The following is a 24,553-nucleotide window of genomic DNA, read 5'->3' as shown; positions in this document are numbered from 1 at the left end:
GTTACTACTTACAAGTGATTCAGAAATATCGCCCATCTTGCAAACATTTGATTAAGCTACAAAAAGTAACACATGGAATCTTAGATCGCTTTTGTAGAAACAGCTATAATTGCTTCAGAGAACAAAGCCAAGGAGGGCCCGGCTCGTGCTTCCTCTCTAAATATTACATGACCGACTCTTAGCCAAAGCAGAGTATGCGAACGTGCCAACGTCCAGTATTTGCACGTCTGAAAAATCAATTCTACACTTAGACATGGCTTCGTCCAGTCCACTTAAGGTCATCCGTCCAATCAATTAACTCGCTTCCAATGTTATTGTTGCCTTTCGAAATCTCAGAGCCAGGGGAAATGGTCGATGAACTAGTACCGGAACTGAAGCCAAGGGTGTATATCTGCTTCGAATCTAGAATATCATTTAAGGCGCACTCCAAACTCCGATATGTGTTGATGTAGAAAAGTTTAAGCTGATCATCAGCATGGTACTCTTGATTCAAGGAACTGACGAGAGCACTAATATTGCGTATAAGCTCCAGTGGAGATGGTAAATGATCTTTTAGTTCGTGATCTCCACTGTGCTTCTTCAGGCTGAGGATAATGTACTCGGCACATGGGACACCGTATAATACTCCCTGGGATATAAACAGAAAGGTCTTAGTATATTCAGAAGCCATGGCCACTAGTATATGTGGTGGACAGAAAACTCACAACGCGGATACGTTCCAACGGACTAGTCTGTGCCCTCATCTTCGGTGACGCAAACAGGCTGATCACTATATTGAGGGTTCTTTTGCAATGCCAGAGAAGCTGAGGTCTCGTGCTCTCAATAGTGCCACCAAGCTCTTTATAAATAAGATATTCACCCTGAAGATAATCCAGGAAGAGTAGTAGCTGGGGGAAGGAAGTCATGTAGGGCATCGCCTCGACCTGGTCGGTGTCTCTGTAATGCAGCTTGTTCGGCATCTCCAGCCAAGCGGCCCTATAGCGCCGAGATAAACTCCTAGAAAACCATAAGTAAATTATAGCGAGCAATGAAGAGAACGAGTCCATAGCTTACTCTAGCTTTGGGAGTCTATCGGCAGTAGACGCTATAAGGGATAATTGAAATAGCTCATCTCGAAAAGCGCCCAAGATATATCTGGCGCGAATATATGTAGCTGGGCAGGTATACCCAGATTGGTTCCAGTCACTGCTATGCGAATGTAGCAAATCAAATCCCTTCAAAAGAAGCTCATCATCATCGATATCAAGCGGAGTTTCAAAACCCTGCGGGAGGCAAGTAATTCGCGGGACTTGACCGTGTAAACTTGCCAAACTTTTGTCTATCCAGTACGCAGAAGCTATAATCTTCCTTCGTGTCTGGGTAAAGATAAAGGGAATTCTCGCGCCAAGCTTGACTATAGTTGGGTCTAGGACTTCAGTAGCCAAGTCGCTTAGGCGCTGCCATGCCTGATGACCTAGAACAATAAGCTTTCCATAGAAGTGTAGTGATGCTTTCAGTGCGACTATGATGGCTTGATGGGTGTAAATGGCGAACTTACTGCAATCGCCGTAAAATTGTAATGTGAGGGTCAGACTTTCGTGCAGCAGCCATAGGAGAACCTCACTCGCAGGTGCATATTCTTTACATAGTGAGATGCATAAATTACTGCAGTACACCATTGTCGAAGCACTTCCAGCCTTGTTAGCCTCATGAGCCGCTATAAGCTTTGCGGCGAGACTGTCATCCGCTGGTGAGTTTAACAGAGCAAGTGCGGCCCATGTAAAGAGCAGCCCCAGCGCTTCCCAGCGTAATGCAGGCCCCGTGAACATTTTGCAGAACGTATTGGGGGATGTGTATACCTCTAGCTCTAGTTCACGACATGTATTTCCGGTGATCAGAATGGACTTTGCAAGTCGATCTCTGGTGCTCATTTTTTCGATCGAAGGATCCACTTCTAAGGACGCGATGGCCGTTTGTGCCAGAAAAGCCGGGACTGGGATCATATGGCTCCGCAATCGGATGTACCGTTTCGCGAGCTTTGCAAGGGCTGAAATACCATTAAGACACTTTAAGAGTGCAGCCCCTTGTTGAACGTCTGTGTTGCATATGTCGAGAATGGTGGGTGAGCACGGCGGGGAGTTGGCCCGGTATATACCACTAGCCTGGGGAACCAAGCCACCTTGATAGACTTGTCTTTGAGAAATGAGGTCAGTATTAACCTCTTATAAGCTTATACCTGGCCGTCATGGTTGTAGAAACCCCTTCCCTGATATTCGACCCATTGCCTGCCAGGCCGCTCCCCTTTTCTTAGCATACTTTACCAGCCAGTCTCCAAGGCATGTATGCCACAATCTCGAATACCCCAGAACGTCCAAAGCCAATCATATAACCCAAAGAATTAAAAAAGAATGAAACACACCTACATATCTTCAGTGATACTGCCCCTGTTACCCAAACGAACTGTAGGGGATGCAATGAGCTGCGATAGTCTTTGAGGATCGTGATGACGATGCCGTCGTGAATCTGGCCGAGCCATTGGCGCTGGATGATATATACAACTGGTGGTCATACCACGATATTGACATCTTCGACAAATAGGAAACTCATGGTCACATTTGATCTTCGACTTCCGACACGGTTCGCAGGAGCCTCTCTTGCCATTACGACGGATCATTATATGTTGGCCCTTTAGTCGTATGTTCCTTGACGGTATCGCGATAAGAAGATTAGATTTTGGCCATTGTAGACCCTAAATGGATGGAAGAAGATCGATGAGTTAACGGGCTGGATACATGACAATGTGCACTTGTACAATTAGGCATCCGTGCCCTGGAAGGCTGGCATTAACTGTGACGGGTATTCACTTGCAACAGCCCTTGAATGCATGACACTTTGACACCGGGTGTTGGGAACGGTCGTCCGGTATGTCCCATCTCTACTATGTAGCTAGGGCCCATTCGTGGGTCTCACTTCGGTTGTCATGTTCGGTTCTTGAACCCAAGACCAAGCCGTTTCCAGCTAAACCTTCCATTAGGGTTCGGATCCCAGCGGTACGGAAGCTTGCGGCCCGCGGATAGTGAAACACTATTTTCATAGGCAATCTTATAATCGGTAGAAGATCCTCTATACTACCTCTACAGACCTATGCTTTCAACTAGTCTAAATTGAAAGGGAAGAAGTCATACGCGCTTGTATTCAGAAGGGATATTTCTAGAAACCGGATGTATTACGAGGTGGCTAATTTAACGGATATATTTTCCGGTTCTAGGGTGGGTACTCACTCGCCTGGCTGCGGTCTGGATCACAATGCGACGGTCGCATTATAATAATCTAAATATAAGTTACGATCATACTCATGACCTATGAGGCTTCGATCCTCAGCCAGCCACATTAATGATAAACATGATCTAACCTACAGTCTAACATGCCGTAGGTAAGCCAATGTGAACTCGTGGGACTCGATCATGACTGCATTGAGGCTGGCTGAACCAGCGTAGACGCAGTATTACGGCATGATCGGTGGCCTAGACAGGCAATCTTTTGCTTTTTGTGACAGAAAGCCATGGCTGGTAGTACCACGGTTGACTGGACTTTTATGTACGTGCTTCTGCAAGGTCTAGGAATGTTCACGGACCGCCGCGCCTTGCTTCAAAGGCAGGTGCCGGCGACTTCCTACAAAGTGATCGGCAGTTGAGACATGAAAGGGGGCTATTGACATGGAACGAGTGAGACTGTTGTCTTAGAAGCGCAATCGCCTGAGTGGTAAGAGAAATAAATGCAGGTGGCCGATTTACGATTTACGATACATACAACATGTCTCCATTGATTGCCAATACGCAACGGCGCTGTGACTTACAAGAACCTCTAAATGGAGCCCCGGCAAACAGGATACCAGTCGATCGGCAATGCTTCCCAAGCTAGCGGTTCTTCTATTCCGCATAGGGGTCAATCACCTGATGATTTGGAAACAATCTCCGCTGCCTATCAGGTTCTGTTCTACATTAAAAGTTCTGCCTCATTCCAACAACTCCTAGACTCTCTCCCACCAGCTACCCCCGGTTTTCTTATGAAGCCACTCGTCTGTTCCTTTCTCGCCTACTTCACACAGTTGCAGTCTCATACATTTCTCGGGCAAGTGAGTACTTGGGGGTTTGATACTGTGGAAAGAGTGTTTCGTAACTCCAAGGTTTCTCCGAGATGGCTTGCCAACGACATCGGTCCCGACGGCCACACTCGACAAGATCTAGATGATCAGGATTGCCTGCGGTGGGACGCGATTGGTATCGTATATGCTACCGTCGCTCTGTCCCTAACTGTAAGAAATGGCTCATCGGGTTTTGATAGTGATGTATCACGGCGAGACTCTCGAGCAAGGGAGACAATCCTAAAAGACCTGACTCACGCCGTCAACACATGTATACGGTTTCAGGAAATGACCGGCACCAAAACTGAACTTTACTTATGGCTTTTAATCCAAGACATCATATTGCTGATTAGGATCTACGGTGGCAAAAGTGAGTGAATCTAATCGGTATACCTGGAAAGCTTGGCGCTAATATATGATCTCAACTTCGATAGGTCGACGTGTTTGGCGGAGGTTAGGAGATATTGGAAACGTACTATTTACCATTGGGCTGCACAAACCGTCCTTAAGAAACCAGGTCATCACAGTGATGCATATCCGCCAACAGTTGTTCCTGACAGCTTATACCCTAGACAAAACCATAACAACGCTAGTGAATCGACCACCACGAATCCCAAGACAGTACTGTATGGATCTAGACAACATTATCTTGGCCTTCCAAGCAGCCGATGGGATCAGTCTCTATATCTCAACTAGGTTGAGTCACTCCCTGTCGTCCCCAGCATCACTTATAGAAAAGGTCAGTTTCGTCATGAGCATAGTACGCGAAGACGCCCATGTCGCGAGGTCGACATTACATGACAGCCCCGAAGGCTCTACACCTGAGTACGTCTCGGAGCGTTTTCATAGTGTGCATCTATAAACTAATGTATTTTAGAAATATGTCAAGACTGCTAAAGGGCGTGTGGCAGTCATTGAGAATTTCTTGCAGTGTACAGCCGGAGAATTGGCAAATAGAGAGGCTGCCACATCAAGGCTATATCTTATTAATAGCCTATTTGGAATACCTATACACACAAGTATACATCTGGAAGCATCTGCTACCAGGACAGCTCTACACTCTCGGAGATATGTGTCGAAGGACTCTTGAGACGACGATCTGTGGTGTGCAGTCCTTGGGTAGCCTAGAAGAATACCGTTCCGATTACGCCTGGAGAGTGAGTTGCAGAAATCTCCTTTATGCCTGATACGTTCAATGTGAATCACGTACATGCAAGAGACAAATTGTTGATGAAATTCTTCCTACTTAGCTTGCTTTATACGGACTGCCAACTGCAAAGATTCTGGCTTCGCTTTCCCTTACCCACTCCGAGCAAGTAAGCCAAACCACGAGAAGATCAAATTCATTTGGCCAAGGAACCGTGATTTCGGAATTAAATACATTCTTCTCCTGTATTCGAACGGTAGTCCAACCCAACGATGCGCACTACACTGACTTTCAACAAACTCAGCAAATGATCAACGCCTCTCTGGCTCAAGCGGCTGATCCAGGTGTCACCTTGTCATATCCGCCTAGCTATGAGTCTACAGCCCTGCCTACGTTATGATGTGGGATCGTCATTATCAGAACTACAAATTTATTTCATCAGAAATTCGCGCGTTACATTTGATGGGGGAAATCAATTTTATTTGTTCTGTTCCTGGTATTAAGAGTACAACGTGAACAATTGCGTACGAATATTGGCTGTTCACTATTGGAGCTTTTCCTATCATTTCCGTCCGGCTAGTATTGTCGTTACCTTGGATACGCATATTTATATATGAATATGGCCGGATAGGTGATATGTCTTAATTCACTTCAAAATATTTTCCATTTAGTCTTCACTGTGGATTGTTCACGGCACCAGCCCAAATTGTGAATTACGTCGTAAGGCATCAAGAACTCAGACACCGTCCACCACTGTGGCCGCAGCCAGCCGATGCTATACCAAATCTTAGTAGAGATACAGGATTATCGTGGGTCGCTAGACTGGTTAGACTATCTTCAGACTGACTATAGAAGATGACACGACACTATCTGCAGGCCTGTGAGAAGCCACTGCCTCAACAGTTATGTGGTTGAGACATTTCCACGAGCCGGAATGTTTCTATGGTTGTGGGGGGTTCACCCTTCGTTTGACAAGGGATTGCCTCCCAGCAGTTTGGAAAGTAGTGAAGAGTTAATTTGGCAGCTGCACTTGAAAGACGTGTCCTTGTTTAGGATGGGTCGGCATACCTCATCTCTCGAATGCATCACTCCACCATGAATGCGCAAGGGATAAAGCGGGACATATTTCCATGTTTCGTAGCCAATGCCAATTCTCTTTATGATGGCACATCGTGGCATAGCACTGAGGAGGGAGGATGTCAATGCCACTTAGATATCTGATGTTGGTAATAAGGTAGTCAAGGCGCGACCTTGATGTCCATGGCAATTTGGCCGAGCGGGATTGAGAGAGAGAACAATATCTTGTAAAAAGTGAACACTAAGATTATATCCACACAGTGCGATTCCATAGACGATATCAACATGGTGAGCCATTTTTGCGCGTTTGCTTTGCGAGCCCTAAGAAGGTCACTGTCATTCTACCAGAAACTGCGTGTCGGAGCTGACCATTGACAATGTTCTCCGGGCTTTCCTTGTTCTCTCTCTCTCTCTCTCTCTCTTCATATTTTGATTTTGATTTTATTTTATTTATTTAAACTTAAATAGATGATCGTATCTTAAAAAGGAAATTGCAAAATGGAGAGTATTCGGCGGCCACATGGGGTACTATCGGACTTAAACATTAAAGCCGATATCACTTCGACTAAAGCACAATCTCATACGTGCTAATGAACGTCGGTCTTAAGCTTGAGAATCAAACTCAAGGCTTTTGCCCTAACATCGATTGATATCCTAACTGGGATAACAATTGCGCCATTTAATCCATGGGGGCCAAAAAGTATCGTTTGTCATATTACCAACCTGCTTATGAGACTCAACTGGAATTACTAATTGTTGTCATAGTTAGCCTCATCTACTAATTAATAATTGAATTTCTACTCTATTATAAAAGAGCTTGTAGTACCTTAGAGGTAGTCATTTTTTCTGTAAATAACGAGCATTACTGTCTACTTTACTTACTCTCATATTCATCATGTCTCTGAACCAAGCTGCCTGGTTCGATGCCGAAGGCCAGCCCTTTCGGGTTGGTCCTGCGCCGATGCCAAAACCCGGCCCTAAGCAACTGGTAGTCAAGAACCAAGCCGTGGCTATTGTGAGCATGATATCTAATTGAATGTCCATATATGTACTAACCACTCAACCTAGAACCCAGCGGACTGGAAAATTCAGTAAGCAATTGACAAACGCCCAAGAGTTTAACCCGCACGCCAGCTAACATATTAGGGCTGGTGCACCTTTCATTAAGACATGGCCGATCGTGATCGGAATCGATTTCGCAGGAATAATTGAAGAAGTTGGTGAAGAAGTAACCCGTTTCAAGAAGGGTCAACGTGTCATTTCGTAAGCTTCGTCATAGGGCTTCTACTGCGCTCATGATTACTGACATCGTGTATAGGCACTCCCAGTCATTAAGAGACCAAGACCCAGCAAAAGGCGCATTCCAGCTCTATCCTCTGGCTGAGGAAGTTTTCACATCTGTGATTCCGGATTCCATGAGCTTCGAGCAAGCTGTTGTGCTACCTGTGGCCGTCTCGACAGCGACAGCCGGTCTTTACCTTCCTAAATATTTGGGTCTTCCTTACCTGCCATCATCAGACCCTAAGCCCACCGAAAAGGCACTCCTCGTCTGGGGAGGGGCGTCCTCCGTCGGTGCAGTCACTATCCAATTCGCCGTTGCTTCGGGACTGAAAGTAATCAGTACTGCCTCGCCAGCTAATCATGAGTTTGTCAAAGCCCTAGGGGCTAGTGCCGTGTTTGATTACAGATCCCCGTCTGTAGTCGAGGACGTTGTCAAGGAGCTTGAAGGCAGCGATCTCGCTGGAGTCTTTGATGCTATCTCCGAAGAACCCAGTTTTGAGCCGATCACTGAGATCCTGAAGCGTGTAGGCCGTCAGGTTAAGGTTGCTGCTGTGCAGACTCGTCAGAAGCCATCGGAGGGGTTTGACCCCATCTTTGGTATGTCTTATCCCGTGCCATCACATAGTTGTACATATCGCTAATCTCTCCAGTATTCTGTTATGAAATCGCCACAACCCCGAACGAAGAGATGGGAGAAGCTATTTGGGGGAAGTTTGTCCCCGAGGCATTGGCCAGTGGACAGTTGCAGGCAAAGCCTGACCCTGTGGTTGTAGGTCATGGGTTGAGTGAAATCGAGCATGGGCTGAAGGTGCAGAAAGCTGGCGTTTCAGCGAAGAAGATAGTTGTTACTCTCTAGGTGATTGGCGCTCTAATTTGTTTGACGTGAATGATACTAGTATAATATCGAGTCTCCCTCTGATATAAATGAAATAATTAGATGAACTATTTCCTCATTTGTATGACTATGAAAGCAAACAATATCTTCTTTACACTCCACAGACTTACAACAGGTATCAGTCTGCCTTGTCCTCCGGCCATGCAATCAAGTTTAACGAGTCTATGACCCGGGCTTCTTATCCCACTCAACAATGAATGCTCGGACCTCCAAAGCTGTCGTGTAAGGTGATCTAGATTGACCGACAAACCAATGTTCTATGACTTCAAAGACAACCCGAAGGATAAGTATGAGCTTTTCACGCAGTGGATTCATGGTGTACACTGTGGTCGCACAAAGACCAGTCTTCCAACTACGACTCCGAAGCTCGACGACCAAACAGTAACAAAGGCTATTAGGGATCTGTTTCGGCAAGGTCGCAGTGTGCTAAGGGCTCGGGAAAGGTAACCTGATCTGCCCATAATTTTAGGTCGTTCGCATGGAGAACGGTTCTATATAAAAGCTCCGTTTTCACTGGGAGCCTATGCTCAAGGCATCAAACACAACCTGAATCAAATTTTGGGGTGGTGAGAGATATACCACTCCGCGACAGGTGTGCGACGAGGAGGCAACCCTCACCCATCCTTTTACACTTTTACATCTATTTTACTTGTGGGGTTCTCCTGTTATTGAGATTTGGCATGTTTGAGTGCTTATAAGCCATTCACTAGCGCCAGCCATGCGGAACCTATATCACTTCCCGACCGACGCGTTTTCGACTCAGTCCAGAGCGCAGCATTTGCTTGACTGCCTAGACTTGCTATTCAATCATCGATATGGATCTCCAAAAACACGGAACAACGATGGTTGCAGCTTCTCAGAGCATGGCCAATAGCGAGACGGGTCTGCAAGTATCGAATGACCACTTACCCTCAACGCCAAAGCCTTATTGGCACTGTTCGAACTCATACTTGCCGCAACAGGACCAGACTTGGCCCAGTATGATTCAACAAATATAACACCTCAAAGCGGGATCGGTGCACTCTGCAGTTGACCTCTAGAGTCACGATACGCCTAGTCTCATCGGGCTCCAGGACCATACATTTTCGGCCATATAGGACAGACACACTGGCCCTGGATTATGCAAAGTCAGAGTGTTACGGGATAGTGCGTGTTGACAATGTGGTATTCTAGGAGTAAGGCCTCCGATGAAGGTTGGAAGAGTCGAGAACTATATATACTGTTGAGGTTGTACGCAAGAGCAATATCAGGAAGTTTGATGTGTCCGCCTGTGTACCTTTAGCACATCGGAAGATTGCGGCGCGGAAGCATATTTAACTCTTCTAGATGCCCACTGACTGGAATTAAAGTCATATTCAACATATTGGATCTAAGAAAGATGCTAGTTAGTAGTCCATCTATCCGTGGAAGACTAAGACCGCTCTAAGTGAAGCCCTAGTACGGAGTAAAGGGACCTCATTTAGATCACTCCGCAGCGGGTAGGCGGTAAAGAGAGCTAGCAGTGGACCCACCGGGAAAGCTTTTCTCCACCGCCGACAAGTTTTCGCTTGCGTCCTCAAAAGAACGAAGCTCCAGTTTTCCCTCATCATACATTTATTTACTTCTTTTATTCGTGCCATTGTCCAGAGATGGCAAGCACACTCCCAGCCCTGGCCATTCCAGGCCAACGTCTGGGCCCAGTGACCTCCTACTCCGCCGGTCCAGGCACACACGTACAACAATCCAATGTCTACGCCTCCATCGCCGGCCCAGTCGTCGTCGAACCAGCGCAACCCGGCTCCAAAGGCAAAGCTACCCTAAGCGTTTCTCGCTCGATCAGGGCTCCTGGAACAGGCAATGCCTCCAAACCCGTAACCACAGCACCCGGCGCCAAACCAGCGGCAACTTCCGCTACCCCCAAGCCCAAAGTGAAATATAACACCCTCCCCGCAGTCGATTCGGTGGTGCTGGCGCGCGTGACGAGGGTCCAGAAACGTCAGGCTACGGTGTCTATCCTCGTTGTGTTGGATGAATCGGGCAGCACCCAGGGTGTCAACCCCTCACAGACAACGTCCGATAACGACAACATCGAGGCGATTCTCTCCTCCGCCGCCAATCCCGAGAACCATAGCAGTTCCGACGAGCTCCGCTTCCAGGCTCTTATTCGGAAGGAAGATGTGCGTGCTGTTGAGAAAGACCGCGTCGTTATGGACGAGATGTTCCGCGTTGGTGATATTGTCCGTGGAACCGTTATCTCCCTCGGTGATCAGAGTTTCTACTATTTGACTACTGCGCGCAACGATCTGGGCGTTGTTATGGCTCGTAGCGAGGCAGGCAATATGATGTTCCCCGTTAGTTGGAAGGAAATGAGGGATTCTGTCACCGGTCAGGCGGAGATGAGGAAGGTAGCGAGACCGTTTTGATAAGGTGGATTTCAGTTGAGGGCATTCGTCGGTTGGCTTACTGATGCTTTTTGCCCCCTCACCTTTTTATAATCACAAGGCTGGGAAAGGCTCTTATGTCGCGTCCTTTCCTTGGTACTTCGGAGTGTCGCGTGCCGGCGCAGAGGGCTGGAGAGATCCATTGGTCCCTCGCTCTTCCAGAAGAACTTTGCCGCGTCCTGCTCGAGTCTGTCTTGGACAGACTAAATGGCTAGAGTTGAGATGCTCTGGACTTTTCTCACGGAGCAGACGCTCCATCATCTTGCATACTACTGCTGTACATACTAGAAGTGCTGATCCACCAGTGCTTCGCGATTCACATTCAACGATGTGTGATGAGTTACGAACAAGCTAATTCAAGAGAATACAATAACTCTTTGATCTGTTAGATAGTCCTGAAAGACTAGTCGCTCAAATCGCTGCTTGCGTACACCTCCATAGTATCCAAGGTTCTGGCCTTCTTCATGCTGAACTGTAACTGTGTTTATAACCGGAAAAAGATAAACGATATTTCATGTAGGGGAAATACTAATCTCCACGACCCTCGTTATGATTCTCCATCCTCTCATTTTACGGAATGGAGCTGCTAGAATTGAGGGTTCAATATCTTCAAGAACATTGTAATCACACCCAATGCAATAATGGAAGCAGTTGTAGTGATGTAAATAACTTTTTCTTTGTACTGTATGTACATGTATACCAAGTACAATACCCAATTGCTTCATCTATCGTAGCATAAATCCACCCAAGCATAAACAAAGAACCTCGTTTTTATTTCTTCAGCGTCTTCTGCTTCTCCGCATCAATCAACTTCCTTCCCTGGACCACCAGTCCCTTTCGACTTCTCACAGCATCCATATACCGCTTGGCCACGTTCTCCCTATCGGCTAACTCGCCCAGATCCTCCAACTCTTCCTCGGTAGCCGGAACCCAGAAGGGGTCTTCGTCGAGAGACTCGAAACCGGCGAAGATAAGCTGTGGTTGCGCTGCACCGGAGGTACGCTTACGGATTTCCTCGGCGAATCCGAAAGATTCGGCAACGGGGAGCAGTGCCAGGATTGTGAAGAAGGGTGTTCCTTCTTTCATGGTCTCTGAGAGGATGCGGCCGCGGCGTCGGGTTATTACACCATAGACACGACCGAGGACTTCGGCTATTTTAGGTCAGTATATATTCTGTGTAATTTGGATGAGGTAGGGGGTTACGCACTAGATGCTTGAATCTCGCAACTGTACATTGCGAGCATGATCCGGGGACTCCAGTCGAGGAATCCCTGGGAGATGCTCTCACGGACTAATCTGATTGCCTCGCCTGTCAGGCGACCGAGATCAAGTTCTTCTTCGGTGGCATTGACGGTTATCTCTTCTAGGAAGACGGCTGTTCCTTGCATGGGCTCTTGACAGAGAGGGCCTTGGCCGGTTGCTAGTTGGAAGGCATACGTGATCTTGTCGCAGAAGTCACGCACGATCAGTGCTTCGCGGCTGCTGGTTTCTGTGTTGACGGTGGGCTGTTGTTTGGGATCTTCAAGCAAGCTGTTTCTTGTTAGTCTATGACTTGTGTGAATGTTGCAGAGTTTCTGGAATGGACTTACAATTTCTCGCAAGTGTTCACTGCGGTGGCGTCGACTAAGATGTTGGGTCCCACTCGTCTTGGGCCGAACGCCGTGATTCTGTCCACGACGTCCTTCCACAGTTCCTTGTCCTCTTTCACTTCTTCATCGAAGATCTTGTTCAATTCTTCCCTGAAGTCCTTGAGAGAAAGTACACTTCCTTCGCGGGCTTCATCTGTTGCATCACTGGTCTCTACCTGCTGAGTGCTATCCGGTGTTCCGTTAGTTGCCTTGTCATCCGCTGCTGCGTGCCGCTGAGATTGTAGTCGTTTGATAGTTCCGACTTGCTTAGTGAAGTACTCAGTCACTGCTTCAGGTAGAGGCACAACGCGTAGCCGGATAGACAACTGCTTTGATGCTGAAACCGCCAGAACACCTCCCCGTCCTAAATCTGGATTCTTAGGTGCAGCCATTTCCGGTACACTGACGATGGTTTCGCGGTATGGTACGATTGTTTGGCCGGTCTGAATGTCGCATTTGGCGAAACGTTCGCGAAGGTCCTTTAAGCAACGCTCGAGATGCAGTTCACCAGCTGTCAGGATGACGTGTTCACCGTTGGGGAGCACATCATACTGCGCACAAGGGTCGCTTTGTTCGAGCAGTCGCAGACCGGTGACCATCTTGCCAAGGTCGGCAGGGTTGGCTGGTTCAAGAGCGACTCTTACGATAGGTGGGGCATTGAGGGAAACACCAGCCAAGTTAATGCTTCCCTCGAGCTGTGAGCACAAAGTTCCAGTCTTCAACACATGGCCTGCAAGACCTCCGATGCCAAAAACAACACCGGCGGGGACAGACTTAAGCGGCTCGAGACTTCGTCCCATAAGAAGATACAGGTCTGTGACCGTCACCTTCTGTGGTACGGGAGTAGCGTTCGGGGTTTCCGGTGAGAACTTCGGTGCGAGGACGTAGATAGAATCGCCCACTGAAAGGGTTCCTGAATATAGCCGTGCAAACCCAATCAGGTGCTCCGGATCGTCCTTCTCCTCTTCTGGCGCTTGGTCATTGTCGTCTATAGTAACAGTTTCAAAGGCAGAAGTGATCCGTGCATAGCCGTCGTCCTGCTGTTCACCATTGGCCTCCGCTTGCATTTTGGCTATTTCTTCTCTCTTTTTCCGAGCAATCTCTCGGGCCTCATCCGCCGACATAGTCGCGCCGGACCTTTTCTTGCTTGATGACAGTTCACTTTCCGGAATGGCAGCCATCTTGCTGACATATGCCACCACAGGTTCATCTGAGCCCGTCTTGAATTTGATCATCGCGTCTTTCACTCTAGGATCCACAAAGTCCGCACCAGGCGACTCCTCAATCAAAGCGGGTAACCGGGCTTCTTGGGCAGCTGGGGGACTAGGAAGATATTCAATAACAGATACGAGGACTGCAGTTGAAAGAGGAAGCCACATAGAGAATAGTGTTGTCATTATATTCCTGGGGTCCCGAGATCGTAGAATGTAAGCCGGAATCGTGATATTCAGAGACTTTGTGATTTTCTCCAATAGAGCAGGGTCACTGTCACTTGTCAGTCGACGAATCATACCTAAGTGTATGTTATATCATACCCTTTTCCTTTACCTCCGCCTGTTGTAGCTTCGTATGCAGCCCAGATGCTGTCCAAAACTAACTGAACGAACATCGGCTTCAAAGCTCGTCCTTTAAGATGCTTCTGACCCAGAACTCGTTTTGTCTTCGGGTCCAAGTAGTAGTCTCCCCAGAGGACTTTTTCAAGAATTGCACGCTTGATCCCGAGCTTCTTTTCGTAAATAGCGGCGAATTGGCGGACGGTGAAGGCCCATCCGTCCACAGCACTGCAAAAGATGACATTATTCTTCTCAGGGGCAAAGTACAGGTCCTCATCGTCTCGCTCTACATAATCAGCAGTGTCCGCACCACCCTGTGTAGATTCATCATCTTGCGTTTGCTTCTTGGTACGATCTTTCTCTGCCGCCGCATTGGCGCGTTCTTCCATGCGCTCTCGCCACTGGAGATCCTCCTCCATTCGCTCACCTTGGTAGAAGCTACCGATGACTGCATTGACCTGCTCTAACAGTTTGCTCATATGCGAATAAGCCTCGCTTGGGCTCATCTTTAATTCAGTAACAAGTCTGTCGATCTTATTAATGACCAGGATGGGTTTCAGCTGCTCAACCCAGCTTTGACGCAGGACAGTGACTGTCTGACTGCATACGCCCTCTACAGCATCGACTAAGACAATAGCCCCATCACACAGACGAGAAGCTGTTGAGACCTCGCTGCTAAAATCGATATGCCCCGGGGAGTCGATAAGATTGATCAAGTACTCTTTGGCTACTGGAGCAGCGTCGGGGGCAGGACGACGCATCATCGAAAAGAATAAAGAGATCGCCGACGACTCCATGGTAATACCTCGGAGCTGTTCATCTGGACGAGAATCCAGATAGCGGATCTTGCCCGCCAGCTTGGGTGAGATGATTCCATTAGTGGCGATAAGGCTATCGGTCAGAGATGTTTTGCCATGATCCTATAACCACGCAATTTTTCCATCATTAATATAGAGTAACTTTCCATCGGGCTGGACAGTCGTGGCTACTTACAACGTGAGCTAGGATACATATCTGTGGTGGTGGTTAGCTATGGGTATTCCGATACGCAGGAACTTCTGACATCAAAGTGGGATGATGGAGGGGCTGCGTACATTCCGTATGTCATCGGGTTTCCGTTGAAGACGGACTAGATCCTCGACATTTACGACGGGCATTTTGGAAATAGGCTGGTGTCAGTGACCACCCTGAATCCAGAAAAACCAGTTCAAAGATCTCCCAGTGGTTAGAATACGTCTGAGTTAGTTGGTGTCCCGCGTACTGCGGAAGAATTCAATTTTATGACAAAAATGAAAAAAATATTGGCGGAAAAGCCAAAGCTTTTCAACAACCAGAGAATTACCGCAAACCAAAGCGACTATGATTATTATGAGGTTATAATTGGATTAAAATGTCTGGAAGCGTGCATCAAAAGTATTTTCCACTGATTATTAATTATCTTCGGGTTGTTCTCGAATATGACGTTTATTCTACTGATGCCTGAACTAAAGAGGGCTTTCCGTGTAGTATGAGTCAAATCGAGACATTATGACTGGGCAAATTGGTACTCATCCATTCATCATTCCTCGTCAAACGAGAGCTTGATTTTCTTCTTCTTTTGCTTGGGTTTCCGAGATCCAGGGTCTCTCGGCAGTGTTTCTTCTTTCTCTGCTGAAGGCTCTTCTTCGCCAATAACCTTCGCCTGCTTTCGCTTCTTAGGTCCTCCTATCTCTGCCATGTTCTGTTTTGATATGGGCACTTCTTGCGCAGTACTTGCCTTATCCTCTCCTTTATCTTGTGATGTGGGTTGTTCCTGGTCTGGTTCTCCTTTTCCTGTGTCCTCGACTTCCTTATTGCTGTCGCGAACGAGAGCTTCATATTCTTCTTTGGATATTACTTCGTTGCTCTCTTCGTCAACATAAGTAGGTTCATCATCATCGTCGGCATCTTTTAGTTTTCGGGGTCGAGCAATTGGGCGCTCAAGGCGACCGGAGGTATCTCCGTATTGGTTTCGAAGTCGCTGCAAGAATGCTGGTTCTTTCGCCTCTGTTGTCGAAGTATTAGCTCAAAGTCTGTGAATGGTGGTAAGGGGCCAACGTACCATATTCGAGGTTCTTTGACTTGAAGGACATATTTTAATTGTCCCGCAGTAAACTGTTAGTTTAGATTCCGCCAGACAAAATAACAAGGGAAATATCGCTACCGCGACAGTGTAATATTCATGCAAAGAAATAGAGTAGTGCTTGAATTCTTCTGTCCTCCGCCTATCAATGGAGTATTGAAGAGGGAGAGCTTGAAGGAAACAGACAAAGTCCGTCAATGCCAAGATTCTTCTAATAGCTTCAGTCGCCTGTTACATAGGTAGTGTCGCAAAGTCGTAAGAATGAATAAGTGTACAGGAAAAACGAATACAACGAATTGAGAAGAAAAGAGTGGACTTCGACTTGATCGTTTGCGCATGGTTGCTTGCCGCCAAGAGATCTGCGGCTAAACCCAAAAGATAGGCGGAGCGTCGAAAAGTCCAAAGGAGCCGCAGCTCTTGTGGTGAAGAGCAATCATCTCTCTCCCTCCCCACATCCATCCATCTTCCAGAAATACCATGCTGTGTGCAAGTGAGTAGCAAGTATCATACACTATCACACTTTTATGGAAAACTGACGGTAATTGATGACAGTCTCGGGAGAGGCACCACAAGTGCCCGTCGTCTCGCCCAAGAGCGGTATGTTGCAACCTCGAACAGCACCCGCACCGTATCTAACGTCCTCCAGGCAGCGTGTTTGAGAAGCGCCTCATCGAGGCATATATCGCCGAAAATGGAAAAGATCCCGTGAACGGAGAGGAGCTCTCTACCGATGACCTTATCGAGGTCAAGTCCCAGCGCGTTGTTCGACCTCGTCCCCCTACACTCACCTCGATTCCTTCCCTACTCAATGTGTTCCAAGAGGAATGGGACGCCCTTGCCCTGGAGACATACACACTGCGACAGACATTGGCACAAACGCGCCAGGAGCTGAGTACGGCTCTCTACCAGAACGATGCGGCAGTCCGCGTGATCGCGCGCTTGACCAAAGAGCGAGATGAAGCCCGTGATGCGCTCTCTAAAGTATCCGTCGGCGCTACACGCGCTGCTGGTGGTGAAGCAATGCAGGTTGATTCAAATGGACTGCCTGATGCAGTTTTGTCACGTGTTGAAAGTACACAAGCAGCGTATGTACAACTTATGTTGTTCATAAATCCCGACCTCGTAACTAATTGCAAATAGGCTCTCGAAGACTCGCCGTAAGCGCGCTGTTCCGGAAGGCTGGGCGACCAGCGATGCTATCTCCACATATAAGCCCGCCCAAAGCACCGAGCCCCTCTACCCTGGTGGCAAGGCACTGTCTGTTAACGCTTCCGGAGAGCTTGCCCTTGTTGGGAGCGCTGACGGCGTTGTTGGTGTCTTCTCGCTATCTCAGAAGCAAGTCGTTCAGAGCTTGCAAGCAAATGGTCCGGTTACGGATGCTATCTGGGCAGGTGATAAGGCCGTCGTTGCTTCGTCTACCGGCTCAGTGAAGGTTTTCGAGAACGGCAATGAAGTTGCTGACTTCAGCTCTCATGCTGGCGCAGCCACTGCGCTCGCCCTGCACCCTACTGGCGACATCGTCGCATCCGTTGGCGCTGACAAGAGTTACGTGCTTTACGACTTGACGACTAACTCCGTGATTACCCAGATCTTCAGTGACGCATGTAAGTATATCAACGCCACTGTAAATATTGGACACCAACTAATCTCGATTTTCCTCTTTAGCTCTTCTTTCCGTGAAGTTCCATCCCGATGGTCATCTTATTGCTGCGGGTGGCGTTGATGGACAGATCAAGATTTTCGATGTCAAGAACGGCTCGCCTGCCGCTAACTTCGCTCTATCTGGACCCGTCAAGTGCTTGTTCTTCTCTGAGAACGGCACATTCATGGCCGCAGTCGCCGAGAGCTCTACAGTTGTTTCTATCTGGGATCTCCGCAGTGCATCAGAAGTCAAAGCTCTGGAAACTGGCAACCAGATTGATTCTATCAGCTGGGATTACACCGGACAATTCCTTCTTACCGGCGGACCTAGCGGGTTGACCGTCCAGCAGTACACCAAGTCAACTAAGTCATGGTCGGAACCTCTGCGAAGCGCTGTGCCTGCAGCTGCCGTGTCATGGGGTGTTGCAGCTCAAAGTATTGTGGCTTTGAACCGTGACGGTGGAATCACAGTGTTGGGGGCACAGTAATAATGATACCTTTCAGAGAAAAGCAAAGCATTGAGTTTGTACTTTTAGTTCTTGAAATTATGGATGCTGGTTTTCACCTGAACTTCACAGTTGGGAGAGAACTGGAAGAATAAAAGACAATAGATTACTGTCTTGGATGTACTGTTGTTACCAGGAGTTGCATACCAGAACAAGTTGCCGGAACCCGTCACATTAATAATACTTGTTGTCGTTTCAGCCGGTGATCGGGACCTAATTTAAGAATAGATCTGGTGACATGGGGGGTGTCCTTCCTCTTTCCCTTTTTTCCCGTATTCCTTCCTTACACTTACACTTTTTACTTATCTTATCGGGGTCTCCAATACCGGTGGCCAACTGTTGATGAGGGCGGCATATATCATGTCATCTCTCCACCGCAAGGACTCGGCTCCGAACTTATTACATTGGATGATTAAGAACTCTTCCGCCAGCTGTATCGCACCTTCGGTTTCGACTCCCGCGCCTCTCTCACTCCCTTCCTCTTCATTCTTCTCAGCCACTCAGTTCTGCCACATCTTTGACTTCAGCGCAAGGAACTTGACATGAACGACGACTCAGGTGTGCAGTTTGTAGCTGCACGGCCGAGAAAGGTCCGCCACATATCTTTCCGTTGCCTTCAAGAGGCGGGGCATCCATTGTGCCAACACTAGAGAGATTGGGGATTGCTGACGATTATCATGAAACTACAGCGCAACCACCAACAAATGTCCCGAACGTCTCATTCACCCAATCGCCGTTTCTTTTCACAAAATGGAGAGCCCTCGTCCTCCAGAGCTCCGACCAACCAGTTGCCACCCATGAGGTACGCTGGGGACGGTCTCGACATGAGGAGACCTGTCGTCTCGGCTTCCCCTCAGACAGATGAAGTGATCGATTTGACAAATGAACCGGACTCGCCTCCACAACAGCGAGATAGGAGCGCCCGAGCAACATCGCGGCGCCCTAGACAGCCCCGCTTTGGAAGGGATATCATGGCAGACGTCGTGGATCTAGAAGATGAACCGGATAACACAATTGATCTCGACTCTCCTAGCAGTCCAGAAGTCCAATTCGTGGGCGCCAGCGTTCGACCCCAGCTACCTCGACCATCGCCACCACGGCCCAGAGGCTTTGATTTCGGCTCCGGGCTTGTACGGTTCCTACGGTTAGATGATCCCCGGGTTCAACATTTATCTGGTAGAGGGCTATTTTCTAGGGATCCTGGATGGAGAACCAGGGGGCCCCGTCGCCCGCCACAAGATGTGGAGACATTTTGGATCGGAGAGAGATCAGGCGGAGCAGTTGATCTGACAATCAACTTGGATATGGACGGTCCGCTGTCAATGGATTATCAGATTCAAGGGTTTTCACCGGATCGGGGGTCACGGCCAACGTACAAGCCCCCTAGCCCGCCGCCGGAAGGGTTTACAAGGAAACTTGGAGAAGACGAGGCCGTGTGTTGTCCGAATTGTGATGTAGAACTCGGTACGGGTGATGAGATTCAACAACAGATTTGGGTGGTAAAACAATGCGGACATGTTAGTATCGCCATGATGCCCTTTGTGCTAACCAGCTCTAACATCAACTCCAGGTTTATTGCGGGCAGTGTGCCACCCATAGATCCAAATCGAACGCTAAGAAGGCATCGCAGCCTGTGAAGCCGTTTTCTAAATGTCAAGTGGACGATTGCGGGAAGGCTGTCAGCGCACCAAAATCCATGTTGCAGATCTATCTCTGATACATATATTCTCTACTCCCCTTGTTTTATACAGGGCTTGCATGATTCCGGTGTTAGGTGGGCGGTTACTTGGTCTGATTTACTACTTCTTCGATACCCTTATTGCATTGATGGTTGATGGGATGAATATTATATGGATTGCTAGTAGATCCGTCGTTCGGCTACTAGCTACTGAACCATGGCATACACTTTTGGTTATTTCGAAGCTACCTCAATAGGTTGCGATTCCTATTAACGTGTTAATACTGAAGATCAATGCATTTTGTACATACATATGCTACATACTCTAACATAGAAAGCATTGGTTTCCCAGAACAAAACAAATAGACCCATAATACATTGTATGAATATGACAAGCTGGAAGCGTCGCAATCCAGAAAATAACACCGTCGCAGTAAACCCAAAAACACCGCTTTAGACAGACTTGAGGTCTCCGTGATACGGGGACCAGATGCCTCTGACACTCTCGTTGATACTTGTGACGGGCTTCTTGGTACGCTTCAATTTCTCGCCGCTAGCCTCCTTGAGCAAGTTTGCTTTCTGGAAGATCTGTTCGGGCTCGAGGTTGCGAACACAGACTGCCTTCTCACGTCCGTTGATGTAGTGGCCCTTGATTACGGGGTGCTTGTGTGGTCGTGGCGATACGCGGATTTCAATCTGAGGGTTGGCTTTGGCGAAGGAGGGAAGAGTGTTCTTCAGGAAAGCTCTGGGTAAACACCACCGTTAGCATCAATGACCAAGTTCCACCTCATATGGAGAGTACATACACCATTCCACGGGAACTTCCAGCCCAGTCACAGTAGTGAAAGTCCAAACGCTTGCATGGTAAAATAAAGGCACCCACGCCGTTCTGCGAAAGATTAGCTATTGTGAGCACCACAGACCTAGTTTCGAGTGAGATAGACATACTCTGGCTGTGGTAACCGCTCTAATTCCTTGTACAGGCATTTCTGCAATTCTTTATTTGATCGCTACAGTAAGTCGAGAGCCGGTCTACGGAGAGATAGTTCACTTTTCAGCACCTCTGAGCGTGGCTGTCATTGGTCCGCGGCTATGTCGGTTAGCGCGCCTAGTGGCTTCCAGAACTGCAATTGAGCTGCCAAGTCACGTAGGAACGCGAACTCGACAAACGAGGCCTGCGGTAGTGTCTCAGAATAATTCCAACGCTCATCGTTGCTTATGCCCATTGCGCATGGGAATCGAACCCTCATTTTATCATACTGTACTATACTTTTAACTGACTGAGGGCTCAACGATGACGGACAAGCTCCCCCCTCCGCTCCTCGCCCTCTTTCAGCCTCGTCCACCCTTGCGCTATGTTACTCCCATTGACCGTGCACCAGAGGACTGTAAGAAGAGTACACTCGGCGGTGTCGCACAATATCTCCCGGACTTGAAGGAGTATGAAGAGGAGTACCCGTACAATGCTACAGAGAGTTGGATACAGCGCAAATTACGACAGAAGCAGGAGAAGAAGGAAAACATCGAGAAACACTTGACAGAAGGCATTCATACATGTGGGTTATCTCCATTAACTCTATAGTTGCGTCTGAGCGCATGCATACTAACTTTTCCAGTCGACCCTTCAAACGACCCGCAAGCTCGTGGTGACCCCTTCAAGACACTTTTTGTATCTCGTCTTAGTTACGATGTCAAGGAGTCCGATCTCGAAAGAGAGTTCGGCCGTTTTGGACCTATTGAGCGGGTAATACCCTTACAATCCTTTTTAACTTTTCTTCTTTTAGCTTCTCCTATACTGATGTCATTGACGCTATCTAGATCCGTATCGTCAAAGACACTGTAACTCCAAAGGGTTCGAAGAAACCGCACAGAGGATACGCTTTTATCGTTTACGAGCGCGAGAAAGACATGAAAGGTATTACTGCAAATGACCAACACCTTTATTGGCAACAGGTATCTGCGTCGTGAGATCGTTTTGCTGACATTATATGCTTCTGACGGTTCCAGCCGCTTACAAAGAGACGGATGGCATTCGTATCAAGGACCGACGTGTCTTGGTTGACGTAGAACGTGGTCGCACCGTCAAGGGTTGGAAGCCTCGGCGCTTCGGCGGCGGTCTTGGAGGCCGTGGTTACACCAAAGCCTTGCCCTCGCGCCCTATTGGTCCTGGATCATTCGGCGCTCCCTCTGGACCTGGAGGCTATGGTGGTGGCTTCCGTGGTGGCTTTGGTGGTGGTAGAGGAAGGGGAGGCTTCCGTAACGAACGTTTCGGGGGTCCTCGTGGTGGTGTTGGATACCAAGGAGGCCGCAATGGATTCGGCGGAGGCGGACAAGCTCCACCAAATGCACCGTCTGGCCCTGGTGGTGGAAGGAGCGGTGGTTTTGGTGGCAGGTTTGGTGATCGTGATCGGGGCGCAACCGGAAGCAATCGTGAACCCGTTAGGCCGAGAGATGGCTTCTCCGACCGCGATCGACGGGATGACCGGGACCGCGATGGTGGTGACCGGCACAGGGACCGCGACAGGGACAGCTACCGTTACCGGGACCGCGACCGCGATCGTGATCGTGGTGACCGATACGGAGGCCGAGAGGACTATGGACGCAAGCGATATCATGAGGATGATTCATACGATGACCCTCGCGCCAAGAGAAGATACTGAATACCTACCTCATGAAGGATTTCCCCCATTTAGTACTCAACATGGTTTGCTGGTGGGTATTTCTGATCGATCTTCCAGTTTCTCTCGTCGTCTGTTTTGGCAATGGGTAAGGCAAGGTCCACGCCGATCATTCAGGTCTCCTTCAGGCTTGGCCATTACTTACAACAGTCGAAGCATTACGCATCCTCATCTTACGCCAGAACCGAGGTATCTATATACACCGCTGGGGTCTCATCATGATCTGATCCTTGGAATGGCCGTTTCCTTCCCGGAGAGTCGACGTCTACTGGAACCGGACACTTGGTCGCGACCCCTTTCTTACTGTTTTCCTTATCGAGTTATTTTTCTGCTTGCTTTGCATGTCCTTCTACCCTGCCAATTTCCTCTACTCCAGGGTTTGCACTGCTCTTTTATGGGTAAGTATGTACTTTAGGTAGTCAACGTCTTAGGTGGATTTCATGGAGGTGTTACGGGGGTCAGGTAAGAAGATCAGGTAAGGTTCTGCAACAACAAATAGCCGATGCCAGGTGTCTTCGTACAGTGTAAATCAAGGTAATGGTCGGAATAGTCTTATTTTATCCTCATGTAACCTCCTGCTTTTTAGTCACTGTAGGTTTATTTATTTATGGTAGGATTTTAGCTTGGTATTCATGTATGTCCATCATACGCTCATCCAGCAATGAATAACCCGTCATAAACGGGTACCACTCATAACAAGAGAAAGAAAAAGAAGAAAGAAGCAGAAAAGCAAGCGCCAATACCTAACTCCAAGAAATGCCCAGGGGATTTCGTCGAAGAAGAAAAGACAAAGAAAAGAATCTGAAAAAAGGACTTTTTTTCTATAACCCCAAATTTCCCGCACTTCACTGCTCAACCTCCATACCACCCTGCTCCTTCTCAAGAATCTTCACCTCCCCACTTTCCCGAGTCCAGCAAGCCTTCAGTGCAACATGGAACTCAGAAGTAGCAACACCGAACATCTTGAGTAGCGTCGTCTGCCGCGAATCGAGAACCTCTCCCTCCCGGCAAACGGGGAATGCCTCCTGGCCACCGGTCAACTCGAGCATAACCTTGCCCTTGACGAGACGGGTGGGGACGCCCAGCTTGCGCAGCTCGGGCTCGATCGTGTGGCTGACTGGCTCGTCCTCTGAGGCGGGGATCTCGCCGGCTCGCGAGTACACAAGGCCGTTCGGGATGCTGAAGGACCGGGTGCTGACTGTTCCGGCACGGGCGAAGTCCAGGGGACGGAAGGTCTCGAAGTAGTTGGTGACGGACTCGGGATCGCGAGAGGTGAAGAGGAGACCGACGGCACCGGTCAGATAGGGGACGAGCTTGTGCAGGTTGGTGGCTGCTTCGGATTCGGGATTGTGGCCCAGTGCGACGGCCATGACTTTGGTCTTGCCGAAGAAGAGACTGCGAGTATGTTAGCCATTGATCATAGAATATCCATGTATCGAGATATATTCCAATTTTCCATGTCCACAGACCAAGAAAGTCCAATATCAAAATACAGACAATCCCCCGCAAGGTGAAAAATAAGGGAAAGACAAACTCACCGGCTATCAGCGAACTCAGTGCGCACATCCTTCAGGTAGGTATTGCGCATGTTATCAACTCCGAAGACGAACAGGTGGTCATATTTCTCGACAGATTCCCGGATATTGGCGTACAGGCGTCTGGTCTGTTCCTTGTGGGACTTTTTGGCGGTCTTGGTCTCGTGGACGACGCGGGCGCGCTTAGAGCGAGGCATTGTGGCGGACTGGTGGGTGAAAAATTCGAAAACCCGGTTTTGAAATTATCGACACCCCGACGTTCTTGGACCCGGTGGAGGGGAAGATGGGTT

At 48.4% G+C, this 24,553-nt stretch overlaps 10 protein-coding genes across 10 annotated transcripts; 6 read left to right on the top strand and 4 right to left on the bottom strand.

The window, feature by feature from the left end:
• Positions 1 to 3,847: 3,847 nt before the first annotated feature.
• AO090120000506 (uncharacterized protein) lies at positions 3,848 to 4,501 on the top strand (the record flags this gene model as incomplete). Its single annotated transcript, XM_001824149.3, has 1 exon — positions 3,848 to 4,501. The coding sequence occupies one exon, from the start codon at positions 3,848 to 3,850 to the stop codon at positions 4,499 to 4,501; it is 654 nt and encodes a 217-aa protein (XP_001824201.3).
• Positions 4,502 to 7,242: 2,741 nt separating this feature from the next.
• AO090120000504 (zinc-binding alcohol dehydrogenase family protein) lies at positions 7,243 to 8,484 on the top strand (the record flags this gene model as incomplete). Its single annotated transcript, XM_001824148.1, has 5 exons — positions 7,243 to 7,362; positions 7,416 to 7,438; positions 7,494 to 7,610; positions 7,666 to 8,225; positions 8,279 to 8,484. The coding sequence occupies 5 exons, from the start codon at positions 7,243 to 7,245 to the stop codon at positions 8,482 to 8,484; spliced, it is 1,026 nt and encodes a 341-aa protein (XP_001824200.1).
• Positions 8,485 to 10,151: 1,667 nt separating this feature from the next.
• Positions 10,152 to 10,925, top strand: AO090120000503 (exosome non-catalytic core subunit CSL4; the record flags this gene model as incomplete). Its single annotated transcript, XM_001824147.3, has 1 exon — positions 10,152 to 10,925. One exon carries the CDS (start codon positions 10,152 to 10,154, stop codon positions 10,923 to 10,925), a length of 774 nt encoding a protein of 257 aa, XP_001824199.1.
• A 789-nt stretch (positions 10,926 to 11,714) lies between these two features.
• On the bottom strand, positions 11,715 to 15,281 carry AO090120000502 (GTPase RIA1; the record flags this gene model as incomplete). The annotated part of the gene is made up of 6 exons (XM_001824146.3): positions 11,715 to 12,094; positions 12,151 to 12,473; positions 12,533 to 14,056; positions 14,107 to 15,044; positions 15,118 to 15,138; positions 15,219 to 15,281. The coding sequence occupies 6 exons, from the start codon at positions 15,279 to 15,281 to the stop codon at positions 11,715 to 11,717; spliced, it is 3,249 nt and encodes a 1,082-aa protein (XP_001824198.1).
• A 401-nt stretch (positions 15,282 to 15,682) lies between these two features.
• On the bottom strand, positions 15,683 to 16,235 carry AO090120000501 (DUF4604 domain-containing protein; the record flags this gene model as incomplete). The annotated part of the gene is made up of 2 exons (XM_001824145.3): positions 15,683 to 16,149; positions 16,205 to 16,235. 2 exons carry the CDS (start codon positions 16,233 to 16,235, stop codon positions 15,683 to 15,685), a joined length of 498 nt encoding a protein of 165 aa, XP_001824197.1.
• A 467-nt stretch (positions 16,236 to 16,702) lies between these two features.
• Positions 16,703 to 18,354, top strand: AO090120000500 (WD repeat PRP19 family protein; the record flags this gene model as incomplete). The annotated part of the gene is made up of 5 exons (XM_001824144.3): positions 16,703 to 16,715; positions 16,778 to 16,822; positions 16,872 to 17,310; positions 17,366 to 17,829; positions 17,891 to 18,354. 5 exons carry the CDS (start codon positions 16,703 to 16,705, stop codon positions 18,352 to 18,354), a joined length of 1,425 nt encoding a protein of 474 aa, XP_001824196.1.
• A 695-nt stretch (positions 18,355 to 19,049) lies between these two features.
• AO090120000499 (putative RING finger domain protein) lies at positions 19,050 to 19,657 on the top strand (the record flags this gene model as incomplete). The annotated part of the gene is made up of 2 exons (XM_023237760.1): positions 19,050 to 19,502; positions 19,568 to 19,657. 2 exons carry the CDS (start codon positions 19,050 to 19,052, stop codon positions 19,655 to 19,657), a joined length of 543 nt encoding a protein of 180 aa, XP_023092555.1.
• Positions 19,658 to 20,503: 846 nt separating this feature from the next.
• Positions 20,504 to 21,037, bottom strand: AO090120000498 (mitochondrial 54S ribosomal protein mL43; the record flags this gene model as incomplete). The annotated part of the gene is made up of 3 exons (XM_001824142.3): positions 20,504 to 20,795; positions 20,857 to 20,939; positions 20,999 to 21,037. 3 exons carry the CDS (start codon positions 21,035 to 21,037, stop codon positions 20,504 to 20,506), a joined length of 414 nt encoding a protein of 137 aa, XP_001824194.1.
• A 307-nt stretch (positions 21,038 to 21,344) lies between these two features.
• Positions 21,345 to 22,710, top strand: AO090120000497 (U1 small nuclear ribonucleoprotein 70 kDa; the record flags this gene model as incomplete). The annotated part of the gene is made up of 4 exons (XM_001824141.3): positions 21,345 to 21,606; positions 21,667 to 21,794; positions 21,869 to 21,965; positions 22,058 to 22,710. 4 exons carry the CDS (start codon positions 21,345 to 21,347, stop codon positions 22,708 to 22,710), a joined length of 1,140 nt encoding a protein of 379 aa, XP_001824193.1.
• An 863-nt stretch (positions 22,711 to 23,573) lies between these two features.
• AO090120000495 (mRNA turnover protein MRT4) lies at positions 23,574 to 24,460 on the bottom strand (the record flags this gene model as incomplete). The annotated part of the gene is made up of 2 exons (XM_001824140.3): positions 23,574 to 24,123; positions 24,267 to 24,460. The coding sequence occupies 2 exons, from the start codon at positions 24,458 to 24,460 to the stop codon at positions 23,574 to 23,576; spliced, it is 744 nt and encodes a 247-aa protein (XP_001824192.1).
• Between the last annotated feature and the right edge of the window lie 93 nt (positions 24,461 to 24,553).

The sequence above is a fragment of the Aspergillus oryzae genome, chromosome 5, assembly GCF_000184455.2.
Source record: "Aspergillus oryzae RIB40 DNA, chromosome 5".
Classification (NCBI taxonomy): domain Eukaryota; kingdom Fungi; phylum Ascomycota; class Eurotiomycetes; order Eurotiales; family Aspergillaceae; genus Aspergillus; species Aspergillus oryzae.
The sequence above is the reverse complement of the archived record's forward strand: the minus strand, read 5'-3'. Positions and strand labels throughout refer to the sequence as shown.